Source organism: Carcharodon carcharias, chromosome 9 (assembly GCF_017639515.1).
Source record: "Carcharodon carcharias isolate sCarCar2 chromosome 9, sCarCar2.pri, whole genome shotgun sequence".
NCBI classification, from domain to species: Eukaryota; Metazoa; Chordata; class Chondrichthyes; order Lamniformes; family Lamnidae; genus Carcharodon; species Carcharodon carcharias.
Window position 1 is genome coordinate 154,560,884 of NC_054475.1, and position 14,492 is coordinate 154,575,375.

The 14,492-nt window shown below is 49.0% G+C and overlaps 1 protein-coding gene across 1 annotated transcript in view; it reads left to right on the forward strand.

The window, feature by feature from the left end:
• The window catches only part of tmem255a (transmembrane protein 255A), a 119,901-nt gene that overhangs the window by 48,582 nt on the left and 56,827 nt on the right, over window positions 1-14,492 (forward strand). Inside the window, exon 5 of the mRNA XM_041195219.1 lies at window positions 6,267-6,347. Within this exon, the coding sequence (XP_041051153.1) occupies window positions 6,267-6,347 (81 nt within the window). The remainder of the gene's footprint in view (window positions 1-6,266; window positions 6,348-14,492) is intronic.

A 14,492-nucleotide genomic window follows, 5' to 3' on the forward strand; every position in this document is an offset into this window, starting at 1 on the left:
GGAGAGCAAAGAGGGGATATGAGAAAGTTCTGGCTGGTAAAAGTAAGGGAAAATCCCAAGATATTCTATAAGTATATCAATGGGAAGAGGATAACCAGGTAAAGAGTAGGGCCCATTAGGGACCAAGGGGGCAATCTATGGTTGGAGCCAGAGGACATCGGTAGAGTGTTGAATGAATACTTCACATCTGTCTTCACCCAAGAGAATGATGATGAAGGTATTGAACTCGGGGAGAGAGACTGCAAGGTTCTTAAGCAAATTGATAAAGGGAGTGACAAGGTATTGGAGATGCTCGCAGGCTTAAAAGTGGACAGGTCCAGATGATTTGTATCCCAGACTGCTGAGGGAGGCAAGGGAAGAGATTGCAGGGGCTCTGACCCAAATTTTTAATTCCTCTCTGGCCATGGGGGAGGTGCCAGAGGACTGGAGAACAGCTAATGTGGTTCCGCTATTTAAGAAGGGTTGTAGAGATAAGCCAGGGAACTACAGGCCAGTGAGTCTCACGTCAGTGGTAGGGAAACTATTGGAGAAAATTCTGAAGGAGAGAACCTAACTCCACTTGAAGAGGCAAGGTTTGATCAGGGATAGTCAGCATGGCTTTGTCAGAAGGAGGTCATGCCTAACAAATTTGATTGAATTTTTTGAGGAGGTGACCAGGTGTGTAGATGAGGGTAGTGTAGTTGATGTAGTTTATATCGACTTCAGCAAAGCCTTTGACAAGGTCCCACATGGGAGACTTATAAAGAAGGCAAATGCACATGGGATACAGGGTAATTTGATAAGGTGGATTCAAAATTAGCTTAGTTGTAGGAGACAGAGAGTAATAACAGAAGGATGCTTTAGTGACTGGAAGCCAGTGTCCAGTGGAATACCACAGGGATCTGTGCTGGGTCCCCTATTATTTGTCATTTATATAAACGACATAGGTGACTATGTGGGGGGTAGGATTAGTAAGTTTGTGGATGACACAGAGATTGGCCGGGTGGTTAACAGTGAGTTTGAGTGTCTTGGGCTACAGGAAGATATAGACGGGATGGTCAAATGGGCAGATAAGTGGCAGATGGAATTTAACCCTGAAAAGTGTGAGGTGATACACTTTGGAAGGAGTAATTTGACAAGGAAGTATTCAATGAACGGCATGACACTAGGAAGTTCTGAGGAACAAAGGGACCTAGGCATGTGTGTCCATGTTAGTGGGGTGGTGAAAAAGGCATATGGGACACTTACCTTTATCAATCGAGGCATAGATTACAAAAGTAGGGAGGTCATGTTGGAGTTGTATAGAACCTTGGTGAGGCCACAGCTGGAGTACTGTGTGCAGTTCTGGTCGCCACATTATAGGAAGGATGGGATTGCACTAGAGGAGGTGCAGAGGAGATTCACCAGGATGTTGCCTGGGATGAAACATTTAAGTTATGACGAGAGGTTGGATAGACTCGGGTTGTTTTCGTTGGAGCAGAGAAGACTGAGGGGCGACCTGATCGAGGTGTATAAGATTATCAGGGGCATGGACAGGGTGGATAGGGAGCAGCTGTTCCCCTTAGTTGAAGGGTCAGTCACGAGGGGACATAAGTTCAAGGTGAGGGGCAGGAGGTTTAGGGGGGATGCGCGGAAAAACCTTTTTACCCAAAGGGTGGTGACGGTCTGGAATGCACTGCCCGGGAGGGTGGTGGAGGCGGGTTGATGAGCACCTGGCACATCAGAACATTCAAGGCTATGAGCCAAGTGCTGATTAATAGGATTAGGTAGGTAAGTCAGGTGTTTATCACATGTTGATGCAGACTCGATGGGCCAAAGGGCCTCTTCTGCACTGTGATTCTGTGTGAGTGGGACAGGAAAAATCCCAAGCAGACTTTCAAGTCAAAGAAAGGACAGGAACCTGGAAAAGGTCCTGTTAATTGAGGTTAAGAGTGAAGAGCAGAGAAAGGCTCCAAGCTTCATGCTTAAAAAGATGAATGCTGCAGGAAGCAGATTTAAGGTGAGAATGGCTTGTTAGAAGTCAGAAGGTCCAAAGAGACAGCTGAAGGTCTGTAGCTCTTTGCTGTAGACATGTGAAGCAGTGGTGTACTGTTAATGGCTGAGTTGGTGAGAGAGTGTGGAAGAGAGCTTGAATGCGTGTGGTGACCCAGGGAAGAGGAATATCGGAAGGAAAGTTTGAAACACTGGAGGTGAACTCTTGTGGAAGGTGTCTGAGAGAAAGCATCGGTTTGGGAGAAGATTCCAAAGTGAGTTCTTTCAGAGTGGAGATTGGAAACCCTTGTGTGAAAGATGGCATTCAGTGAGACCGGTTGGGTCATGGTGACAAGCATCTGGGGTGGTGGGGGGGAGAGTTAAGGAGTGATCCATAGCATCTGTCATTTGGTTTCACAGTGTGGTGGGTCTGACCACAGTTGACTATTGGTTTACATGGATGATGTACTTCCTGTGGATATGTGAGGATAAGATAGCTTTTGTAACTTGTGTTATCCTTACAAAGCTGTATATATCTGTAAATGTATAGTTGTGGGTGAAGGAGCATTATAATATAGTTTATCTTTTCTTGTTTAATAAATGTTTTTTGTTAAAAGTTCATCAGTTGACTTCTGTGATTCTGTTCAGTAGCTACACTCCACATATCTAAACAAAAAAATAAAAGTTAGGATCTATCAAGCTGGGTTCCACCCTAGGGTCAGGCTTGTCTCAGTGGTAATATCAACTGGGATCGTAACAAAGGAGTAAATTGATAGCGTGAAACTAAGTAAGGTGGGAGGAAGCTGATGTGGAGCCTAAACTACCATAATCCTGTCGGGCTGAATGGCCTTTTCATGTTCTATGCAAGTTATCAGTAATAACACCAATCCTCCAACATTGCAATGAAATAGCTGGTAACTATTTACACTGATCACTGCATTCAGTTGCATCTGCTTAGCTTGTCATTTTGACTACAGATATCACTTAATCTTGCACTGAACTGAAACATATTTACATAGTTGACCATGTTTTTTTTATTCCCTGAGGAACAAACATAGCTTACAGCTTTCACAGACTCTGTTTTATTTTGGATTCAACCTGCTTATCGAGGCATTGCTGCTTAATTTATTAATCCTGCTATTCATTCTGGCAAGGACACTGTTTATTTTCCATCCTTCATTGCCCTGGCAAAGTGACATATTATCTCAGAGGCCATAGTGTATTCGCTGAGTGATGCAGTGGATTTTGTAAACTGGATTTTGGGGCCTAGGCTGCAATCCAGTCATCTCACTGATGGGACCTGTTCAGCCATTTAATTAGATCATAGCTGATCTGTCTCTTTACTCCATCCACACCACCCCACACACACACACACACACACCCCACCACCACCGCCACCCCCCCCAACCCCAGTCTTGTTTCTGTAACTCTTAAAACCCTTGCCTAACCAACATCCACCAAGCTTGGTTTTAAAGTTTTAGGTTGACCCCCCACCCCCCCAGCCTCAATAGCTTTCTGGGGGAAAGAGTTCCAGATTTTCACTATCCTTTGTGTGAAGAAACACCTCCTGACATCACCCCTTAATGACCTAGCTTTAACTTTAAGGCTAAGCCTCCTGGCTGGGATAGCTCCTTCTTTAGATAGTAAAGATCCAGTGCAAAAGTAAATTGTTTAAATCTCAATCCACTTCCTAAATCGTGCTAGGTTAACAATCTGGCTGGAATGACAATGACTGTACCAGTGCCATAGAGGATCCACCCCTGAGTTTGGATTTCAGCTGCATTGTGGCATTGTGCACAGAGGGTTTTAACTGCCTGCATCTAAGCTGAGTTGTACTCAGCCAGGGGGGGGTGCTGGATGTAAAAAGTGGAAATTGTAAATGCCGATCTGAAACTAACTCGAGAGCTGACCAGTTTCAAAAGAGCTATGACTCTAGAGCCAGCCTTAAATTTAAGCTTATGTCCTGTGGAAACTGCAGGATTCAGCTGGATCCTAAACTGTTGTTACTGTATACTCAAATGTTCTGTCTCTCTTGGAGGTAATAAACCCAACATCACAAAAAAAGCCTGAAGTGTTCAAGGTGCATTTTTTTTTGTGTGTGTGTGTGTGTGTGTGTGTGTGTGTGTGTGTGTTGTTTCGTGCAGCACATTTCACCTTCCAAAACCTTGTCATTTTTGACACTCGACTCTATTCTCCAGTATTTTGGAATGTTTGATTAATAAATGGGCATCATTTTATCTAACATCTGAAAAAGGAGGGGACAATTGTCTAATTTTATTAATTGCTTTTTCTTCTTTCACCCAAAAATTGCTATTTCTGGAGAAGAAATATTTTCAACAGCGCAGAGTTGTCTTGTAGTCAGTACTGGCTGTAATGCAGCAGCTATCAGTTTGTATATGAAGCTCTCTTTCTCCATTCTCAACCATTGTGGTGTATTCTGGTCATTTTAAAGACCTTTATTCTTCATGGTTAAGAGGTTTGTAGTTTAAATGATGGGGAAAATTAAAGCAGCCTTTGGATTTTCAGCAACCCAAACAGACCCAGCTTTCTAAAAGAATCATTCCAACAATTAACCTTGCCTCACCCCATGTGGTTCATAAAGGAATTCTACCCGGATGAACCCACTTCAGAGAGAATGGGGAACTTTTTAACTGACACGTCAGCCATGGCTCAGTTGGTTGCGCACTCGCCTCTTGAGTCAAAGGTTTCTGAGTTCAAGTCCTATTCCACAGAGCCATGAGCACAAAAACCAAGGTTAACGCTCCTGTGCAGTACTGAGGGTGTCAAGGTGTAAAAGATTGCCAAGGAGAGCAAGGGAGTTATCAGCACTTTCCTGGTCGATAAATTTATCCCTCAAGCAACATCACAAAACACAGGTGATCTGGCCATTATCACAACACTGTTTGTGGGATCTTGCTGTGTATGTTGCTGTAGATTTCTATAATACAACAGTGACTACGCTTCAAAAGTACTTCATTGGCTGTAAAGTGCTTTGAGACATCTTGAGGATGTGAAAGATGCTATGCACATGCAAATATTTCTCTTTATTCACCCCCCTCCCCCCTCCCCCCTAGCATTGATGGGTTGGGGGCAAGTGAGAAGGTAAACCTGTTGAAACATTTATAAAATGTCCAGGATTATTGTTGTTGTTGTTGTTTTCTTTTGAAGGACGTCCTTGGAACCTGTACTTTTGTGTTTACGGTCTGAAAACCCTCCTCCTCAGTTAATATCAGGGTCACTGTTTATCCCCTCCAAACTACATCCAGTTTAGAGAGCCCTTCGCTTTCCTATCCCTTACCCCCCATCCACCCTAGTTCACATTGACACTCTTCTCCCACTTTGCCTTCTCTTCCTCCCACTCTGCCCAATTCAACCTGTCACTTCCTCAGCACCCTACGCCCAGCTGAAGCCAATAAGCCTCTACCATCTTTTGCTTCCTACCCCACCCCCCCAGTTCATGCTGGACCACGATCATTTCTTCCCCTTCTGCAGCTTTCTGTTGTAACTGCTGCAGCAGATTTAATGAATGACGCCGAACATTGCGGACGGGGTTCCCAAATCTTGAAAATTTTCGCCAACCATAAGCAACAGTCTTCATGCTCACTCACAGCCATCGCGACATGGAGGATCCTGACCTGTGGTGATTCTGGGGGATTCTTTCATGGGTTGTGGGCATCGCTGGCAGAGCCAGCAATTGTTGCCCATCCATAATTGCCCTTGAACTGAGTGGCTTGCTAGGTCATTTGAGAGGGTAGTTAAGACTCAACCACGTTGCCGTGAGTCTGGAGTCACATGTAGGCCAGACCAGGTAAGGGTGGCAGATTTCCTTCGCTAAAGGGCATTATTGAACCAAATGGGTTTTTACAACAATCGATGATCGTTTCATAGTCACCGCTACTGAGACTGGCTCTCAATTCCAGAATTTATTCATTGAATTCACCAGCTACTTTGGTGGTGGGATTTGAGCCTAGGTCCCGAGACCATTAGCTTGAGCCTCAGGAACGCTAGTCCAGTGACATTACTACCACACTACCATCTTCCCTTAGAATGGTTAGTGCCCCAAATTTCCTATCATATCAACTGTGAACAGTCAGTGCATATAGAAAAATGCCCTATTACCCTGTGTAAATCTTTTACGCTACAAGATGAGACTTTCTAAGTGGTTCGAATAGAAGTTTTAAGCTTTGATACAATTGCTAAAAAGGGGTGAATCAAATTTGTTCTCCAAAAGCTTGTCTGTTTTAAGTGCAGAATGTAAAGCACATCTCGGCTGCGTTGGAAAATTGAAAGAGTAATGCTATCTTCTTTTGTGACAGGATATCAAACCTTTCCATGCAGGGAGATGTCAGTATTACTCTAGCGGTACTCCATATCCTTCAGATGATTACAATGCAGAGGTATGTTTGCCAGTACTGGCTTAGCATTGTTATTGTGTTGGCACTTCTGAATGATAAGTATTGCTCTTTACTGTGATTCAAAGGTATCAAGCCTAGAAATTCTCACTCATGTGTACAGACCTCTTTTATCCCTATTTCTTCAGTTTGGTTCCTACCTTTCATTTTAATCTATTTCTGTGCACACTTATGACCATTCCCTACAAGGACTTTGTGATCAGTGGGAGATATGTGTGGAGGCTAAGTACTTCCCTAGAGAGAGGGAGGGATATTCAGAGAATGAGTCACTCCAAGCAGCACTTGTTCATCTACCTTTGCCGCTCTCCGCTGGTACAGCAGCAATGTTTTTGGTGCTAATGCCCTCTGAACAAGGGCAATTAGGAATGAACAAGGGCAGTTAGGGATGGGCAATAAATACCAGCGACACCCACATCTCATGAATGAATTTTTTAAAATGGCTTTCTTTATATTAGCCTGACTGGGGGCTGCAATATCTAACCTAGCACTCATTTTTAGAAGAATGAGAGGCAAACGTATTGAAACATATAAATCCTGAGGGAACTTAACACGGAAGATACTTTAAGGATGCTTCCCCTTGTGGAAGAGCCTAGAACTAGGGGATACAGTTTAAAAACAAAATAAGGGGTCTTCCATTTAAGATGGAGGTGAGGAGAATTTTTTTTCCCTGAGGATCGTGAGTCTGTGGAACTCTCCCCCAGAGAGCAGTGCAAAGTGGGTCAATGAAGATTTTTAAGGCAGAGGTAGATTCTTGATTAACAAGGGAGTCAAGGATTATTGGGGTAGGCAGAATGTGGAGTTGAGGCCACAATCGCATCTGCCATGATCTTATTGAATGGCAGAACAGGCTCAAGGGGTCGAGTGGCCTACTCCCGCTCCTAATTCATATGTGTTTTCATATGTACATGACCAACTTTAATAGCAGTAACACTATTCAAGCACAGGAACCCTGGATGATAGCTCCCCAGCCGAGATTGAGAGCAGCAAGGTCAAGTACAAGTGCCCATGCTATCCAATTCCATGACTGGACCAGATGTCTAATGGGGGACCTTTCTGGTCCATGTCATCTATTGCTGTACCTCAATGTGACTTGCCGTAGTGAGATTTAACTCATGGTCACTGGGTTCATAGTCAAGTACCATAACCACTACATTGCTGTTCCCACAAGGCTGCTTATGGATGAATTTCCTTCTCTCTTCCTCTCCCAGCTAATCTTTCCCAAAGTCAAAAGCAAAATATTGCAGATGCAGGAAATCTGAAATAAAAACAGAAAATGCTGGAAGTACTCAGGAGGTCACACGGCATGGGTGGAATCTTATGGTAGCAATGGGGTGTCTCGGTGGGTTGGGGGGGCGTGTGGGTCTTGGTCACCAGCTGAAGAGCAGACGAGACCCCAGCGTTGCCTCTGTCTGGGAAGGCCTGCCACTCAGGCACTTAAGCCAGCAGCAGGCCTTTCCCCCAGAATCAAGGACACATGGGTGGAAGACCTGCCCACCAAGAGCTGCCAGCCAATCAAAGGCCAGCGGCTCTTCTGCACAAATGGTGGCCGGTGGCCAGCACTACACCCATCCGAGGCCTCGGATCAAGGAAGCGCCCGTGGGCACAGGCAAGTAATGGCGGCAGCTGGGTGTGGGGGGGGGGCATGGGAGGACGTGTGGGGGAACGGTGGGGAGGGAGGCCGACCGCAAGGGAAGGGGGGTGGCTCTCAGTGGGATCCCTCCTTCCCGATGCCAGGCTTCTCAATCAGGCACTGAGTGCATTTTGAACATGAGGACCACCCTCCTCCGCACACCCCCAACCCCGGAGGCTGATTGCTTGTCGTGCTCCCTGCACTGCGAGCTCCCTGCCTGCCGCTGGATTAATACCAATGGTGGAGGGATGAGGCATTAATTGCCCACTTCAATTGGCAACGGGGGGCTGGAAGACCATCCACAGGCTCCCTGCCACAGATTTAATTGGGGTGGAGGCAGGAAGGTGGCGGGATCGCTGCCGGCCACCCTTGGATGCTCAATTAAATGCCCCCGTGCCACCAAACCCACCAAGGGAAGAACACACACTTCAGCCCCGCCTATGGAGGGAAGCGGACTTAAAGCGCAGAAGTTCCCGTTCCTGCGGCGGGTAGGAGCGGAGAATTCAGAGAGAGGCCAAAAATCGGAAATGTGCCGGCAGGAAATTATATCAGAATTTAGTCCTCGCCACTTTCAGGGTGGGCTGAAGGTGGGTTGGGTTTCCTGCTGATCCATGTCGGGAACTCCATTTGCATGGATTACCATGTCATGAATACTCATTAAAAACGCGACTCGCCTGAATCCCATTCCTCCCAATTATGTGCCACGCCGGTGGGAAATTAGACCACTCTAAATCACAGCCGGATATAAGTGGCGTGGAACTGTCCACCCTCACTTTGCTCGTGGCTTCGAGGTGAAAGCGACATTAAAATCCTACCCACAACAGCACTGCTCCGGGTTCTCAGCAACGCCAGTGAGACACTTCGCTGGTGGGGCTGTAGGGTTGGTCTGCCCGCAGTGGGTGCCTCGTGTTTAGGGTTAGTCTGCTCACAGTGGGTGTCTCCGTACTGTGGGAGGACAGCACTCAGTGGACAGAATTTTCTGTGCCCACTGGTGTCAGGCGCGCTCAGCGGCATGAGTGGGCAATATGGCGAGAATGTTAGAAATCGGTTTCACAACCTCGTGAAACCAGTTTATGATCGTCCGCTCAGTTCATCAATGGCGGGTCATGTTCCCTGCCATCGGATGTCAGGAACCTCATTGTGGTACATCAGCATATCATTCCCCACCCCTGCCCCCACCCACCCCTCCCCCCCCAAACACTGGATCATCTGCCCATGTCAGCGGGAAAACACGCCGGTGTAGAACACGTCTTGACAAGTGTGATGTGCAGAACTCAGGACTTACCGCCAGGGCCTTGCTCACATCATGGACATCTGAGGAGAAGATGATCCTGGAGACTGACAGCAATGGGATCCTGGAGGAATGTCCATGGCGTGCTGGGTGGATTCTCATGGACATGGCTCTGCTGCTGCGAATCAGTGCACTGAAGTTGGAAAGGCACCTTTGAGGCTCTGCTTACAACAGATGATGGTCGAGCGGGTCCAGCTGTGTCTGGAAGAGGAAGATGTACTGGGGCGGTAGGAGAGGAAGGCCCAGGATCGACTAACAGAGGAAGAGTTGTTGGTGGACAAAGGATGAGGTTGGGTATGAAGGTGGTGGGGGGTGAGTTTGGGAGGGGGGACCGAAGGTGTCAGAGGGGTGAGGTTGAGAGGGAATGAAGATGTCAGGGGTGAGGTTGGGAGAGGAGGAATGAAGGTAGCAGTGGGGTGAGGTTGGGAGGAGCGGAAAATAAAGGGTCGGGGTGAGTTTGGGGGGATAGTACGAGGGGAGGAGGGGGTAATGGGGGGAAATACGGCAATTGGGGAGGTAGGTGTAAGGGGGGGTGGAAGGAGTAAGAGAAGGAGTCTGGAGGGGGGAAACGAGTGCGGAGAGGTGAATCAGTCCAGAGGGAGGAAGGAGTGCGGAGAGGGGAGGGAGGGAAGAGAGTCCAGCGGAGGGGAGGAATGTGGAGAGTGAAGGGAGTCTGGGTGGGAGGAAGGGGTGCAGAGAAGGGAGAGATTCCGGGGGAGGAAAGAGTGTGGCGAGGGGAGGGAGTCCGGGGGAAGAACATAGAAACCAAGAGTAGGCCATTTGGCCCTTCAAGCCTGCTCCGCCATTCATCATGATCATGGCTGATCATCCAACTCAATAGCCTGCTCCTGCTTTCTCCCCATATCCTTTGATCCCTTACGCCCCAAGAGTTATATCTAACTCCTTCTTGAAAACATACAATGCTTTGACCTCAACTACTTTCTGTGGTAGCGAATTCCACAGGCTCACCACTCCCTGGGTAAAGAAATTTCTCCTCATTGCAGGAAGAAGTGCAGAGAGTGGAGGCAGTCTGAGGGGAGGAAGAGGTGTGGAGAGAGGGAGTTTGGGGGGGAGAAAGGGGTGTGGAGATGGGAGGGAGTCCGTGGGGAAGAAGGAGTGCAGAGAGGGGAGTCAGTCCAGAGGGAGGAGGGAGTATGGAAAGGGGAGGGGGTCCGGAGGAAGGAAGGAGTACAGTGAGGGGAGAGAGTCCAGGGGGAGGAAGGAGTCAGGGGCGGGGAGGGAGTCCAGCAGGGGAATGGAGGGGCGCGGAGAGGGGAGGGAGTCTGAGGGGGGGAGGGGAGGGAGTCCAGCAGGGGAATGGAGGGGCCCGGAGAGGGGAGGGAGTCTGGGGGGGTGGGGAGGGGAGGGAGTCCAGCGCAGGAGGAAGGAGGGTGGAGAGGGGAGGAAGTCTGGGGGGGGGACAGAAAGCGCGCAGAGAGGGGAGGGTGTCCAGGGAGGGGAGGGAGTCCGGGGGAGGAAGGAATGCTGAGAGGGGAGGGAGTAAGGGTGGAGGAAAGAATTAGGAAGGGGGAAGAACTAATTGAGGGTGGGAGGAGGGCGGAGAGGAGTCCAGGGCAGCGGGGTAGGCCAAAAGGGAGGCGAAGTCCAGCAGGGGGGCAGGGAAGGGCTTCCAAGGGGGATAAAGGGTCGGGAGGGGGGGATGTCCAGGTGAAAGTGCAAGGGAGGGCTCTGATGAGTCTTGCCTGCTTCCTGGGGAGCAAATGAGGATGGGCATGGTACGAGGGAATGGTGAGAACGACCAGGGGCAGAGTAAGCCGGTAGGGTGGGAGGGTGAAGTTTTGACGGTATCAGTAGAAGGGAAGGCGAGGGTGGTTCCTAAGTGGATGACCCAGGGGTGTCCAGCTGCTGCTGCTCCTCCTCCCTTCGAGTGCCCAGGGGCCCCAGCCTGACTCCTTGAGGGGAAGAACCACCTGGAGGGACGTTGAGGTGCCCTGTTTACCTCTTGTGTTGCCATTGCAGGAACTCACCCATGGCAGGTCTGTGCACATCTCCATGTTCTGTTGGACCAGGCTCTCCATGGCGCCTGCCATCCTCCCCATGGAGAGCTCCATACACGCACATGTGGGCACCACTTCATCAGAGAGCAGGGGGACACACTCCTCTGACTCGCTTGCAGCTCTGCTGAGGGCTTCCAACAGCTCTGCATGATGCTCCCCTGCCTTCTGCTGACTCTCCAGGATGAGTTGGAAGGCCGAATCCAGAGGCTCGTCATCTGACTCGGACCCTACAGATGCTTCTACCCATGCAGTCCACCGAGTGCCAGAGAGCTTGCACAAACCTGCCTCCTCCTGCTGTAGACACGTGTCCGTGTGGTGATCATCAGATTGTGAATCCAAGCCTGCCCTAGATCTAGGTCCCACTAAGGTGTATCTCTGCGCTGGTGCAGGGTGTGGGTAAACGCTGTGATGGGTCTTCCAGGCTGCTTATTTCCAGCTCTTCAATGGAGGATGTGTCCTCTTGGCTGGAGGTGAGGATCTGCAGGTAGCTGAGGGACTGGCTGGCTGAGGGTGTCAGTCGCTTGGCAGAGCTCCCTGTGAACCAAAGTAGAGATAATTAGTGCATGGCAGCAGAGTCAAAAGCAGGAGAGAGAGCACTCTCAGTTGTGTTGAGAGGGATGATGCGGTGCAGGATCCTCATGAGGGTGTTCGCTGCCGACCTCACTATCGCCTCAGGCACAGTCCACGTCCTCACCCGTCAGTGTGATGGCCCACTCTTCAAAGTGAGTGAGGGTTCTAATGTGGGCCATTCCACCCCCTGGTCTGAGATCTGTCCCTGCTGCTATGAGCAGGCTGCTCCTGCATGAAAATAGATGGAGAGAGCGTGAACAGGATACATGGCACTGCGCGGAATGTTTTTGTGGTGAGTGGCGACATGGATAGGCTGACGATGTGAGCTCCAGACGCTATGAGTCTGATGGAGATGTGAGGGTGTGTGTGAGAGTTAGTGGTGTTGCCCCTTGAGGTGTGAGATCTCAGTGGATCTGTGATGGGTTTGTGAGTGTGTGAATTGAGAATGATGAGAAGAGTGGCTTACCTTGGTGGAACGGGCGAGGCCTTTCATTCTGTTGCAGTACTGGGTGACTGTCCTCTTTCGCAGGGCATGGGCACTGACCACCGCTGCCATCGCTTCCTCAGCCACAAGATTCCAGGAGTAAGGTGCAGGCAACGGGACACAGCCACATTCCTTCTGTCCCTTAGTGCCATGCCAGTGCACTGAAAGGCCTTTACAACCAGTAACATCGAATGCAAGTTCAGCATTCAAAATTGTACCTTCAACCCTCATGATTCACCAGGTCCTAATCTTTGGAAAGGTCAGCGGTAAACCCTGTATCCATGCACTCTAGGAATTGAAAGTTGGCATAACAGTGCAAACATTGCTTCAAAGGACTTGATGCAGTCGTCACCACCTTAATGAGAACCTTATGCCCTCCTTCTTCTGGATGGTAGCGGTCATGGGTTTGTTGATAGTGGAAGATTCAGTGAAGGTAATGTCATTGCACATCAAGGGGCGATGGTTGAATTCTCTCTTGTTGGAGATGGCCATTGCCTGACACTTGTGTGGTGCAAATGTTACTTGCCACTTGTCAGCTCAAGCCTGGATATTGGACATGGACTGCTTCGGTATCAGCTCCAGGATGTCACTGCAGGAGTTCCTCAGGGTAGTGTCCTTGGCCCAACCATCTTCAGTTGCTTAATCAATGACCTTCCACCATTAGGTCAGAAGTGGGGATGTTTGCTGATGATTGCACGATGTTCAGCACCATTCGCGACTGCTCGAATGGTTACTGGAAGAAGATGCTCCACAAACACCCCCATCCTCAATGAACCAAGGCTGTAATGAGGTCAGGAGCTGAGTGGCCCTGGTGAAACCCAAACTGGGCATCATAAGCAGGTTATTGCTGAGCAAGTGCCACTTGATAGCACTGTTGATGACCCCTTCCATTACTTTACTGATGATGGAGAGTAGACTGATGGGGCAATAATTGGCCGGGTTGGATTTGTCCTGATTTTTGAGTACAGGATATACCTGGACAATTTTCCACATAGCCGGGTAGATGCCATTGTTGTAGTTGTACTGGAACAGCTTGGCTAGGGGCACTGCAAGTTCTGAAGCATAAGTCTTCAGTACTATTGCTGGAATATTGTCAGGGCCCATTGCCTTTGCAGTATCCAGTCCCTTCAGCCGTTCCTTGATATCGAATTGGAATGAATCGAATTGGTATCTGTGATGCTAGGGACCTCCGGAGGAGGCCCAAGATGGATCATCCATTCGGCACTTCTGGCTGAAGATTGTAGCAAATGTTTCAGCTTATCTTTTGCACTGATGTGCTGGGCTCCTCCTTCATTGAGGATGGGGGTGTTTGTGGAGCCTCTTCTTCCAGTAACTTATTTAATTGTCCACCACCATTCACGACTGGATGTGGCAGGACTGCAGAGCTTAGATCTGACCCATTGATTGTGGGATCGCTTAACTCTGTCTGTCCCTTGCTGCTTATGCTGTTTGGCACGCATGTAGTCTAGTGTTATAGCTTCACCAGATTGACATTTTATTTTTAGGTATGCCTGGTGCTGCTCCTGACATGCCCTCCTGCACACTTCATTGAACCAGGGTTGATCCCCTGGCTTGATGGTAAAGGTAGAGTGGGGGATATGTCAGGCAATAAGTTTACAGATTGTGCCTGAGTACAATTCTGCTGCTGCTGATGGCCCACAGGGCCTCATGGATGCCCAGTCTTGAGTTGCTAGATCGATTCAAAATCTATCCCATTTAGCATGGCGGTAGTGCCACACAACACAATGGAGGGTATCCTCAATGTGCAGGTGGAACTTTGTCTCCACAATGAGTGTGCGGTGGTCACTCCTACTGATACTGTCATGGACAGGTGCATCTGCGGCAGGCAGGTTGGTGAGGATGAGGTCAAGTATGTTTTTCCCTCTTGTTGGTTCCCTCACCACCTACTGCAGTCCCAGTCTAGCAGTTATGTCCTTTAGGACTCAGCCAGCTCGCTCAGTAGCGGTGCTACTGAGCCACTCTTGGTGATGGACATTGAAGTCCCCCACTTAGAGTATATTCTGCACCCTTGTCACCCTCAGTGCTTCCTCCAAGTGATGCTCAACATGAAGGAACACTGGTTCATCAGCTGAGGGCGTGTGGTACGTGGTAATCAGCAGGAGGGTTCCTTGCCTGT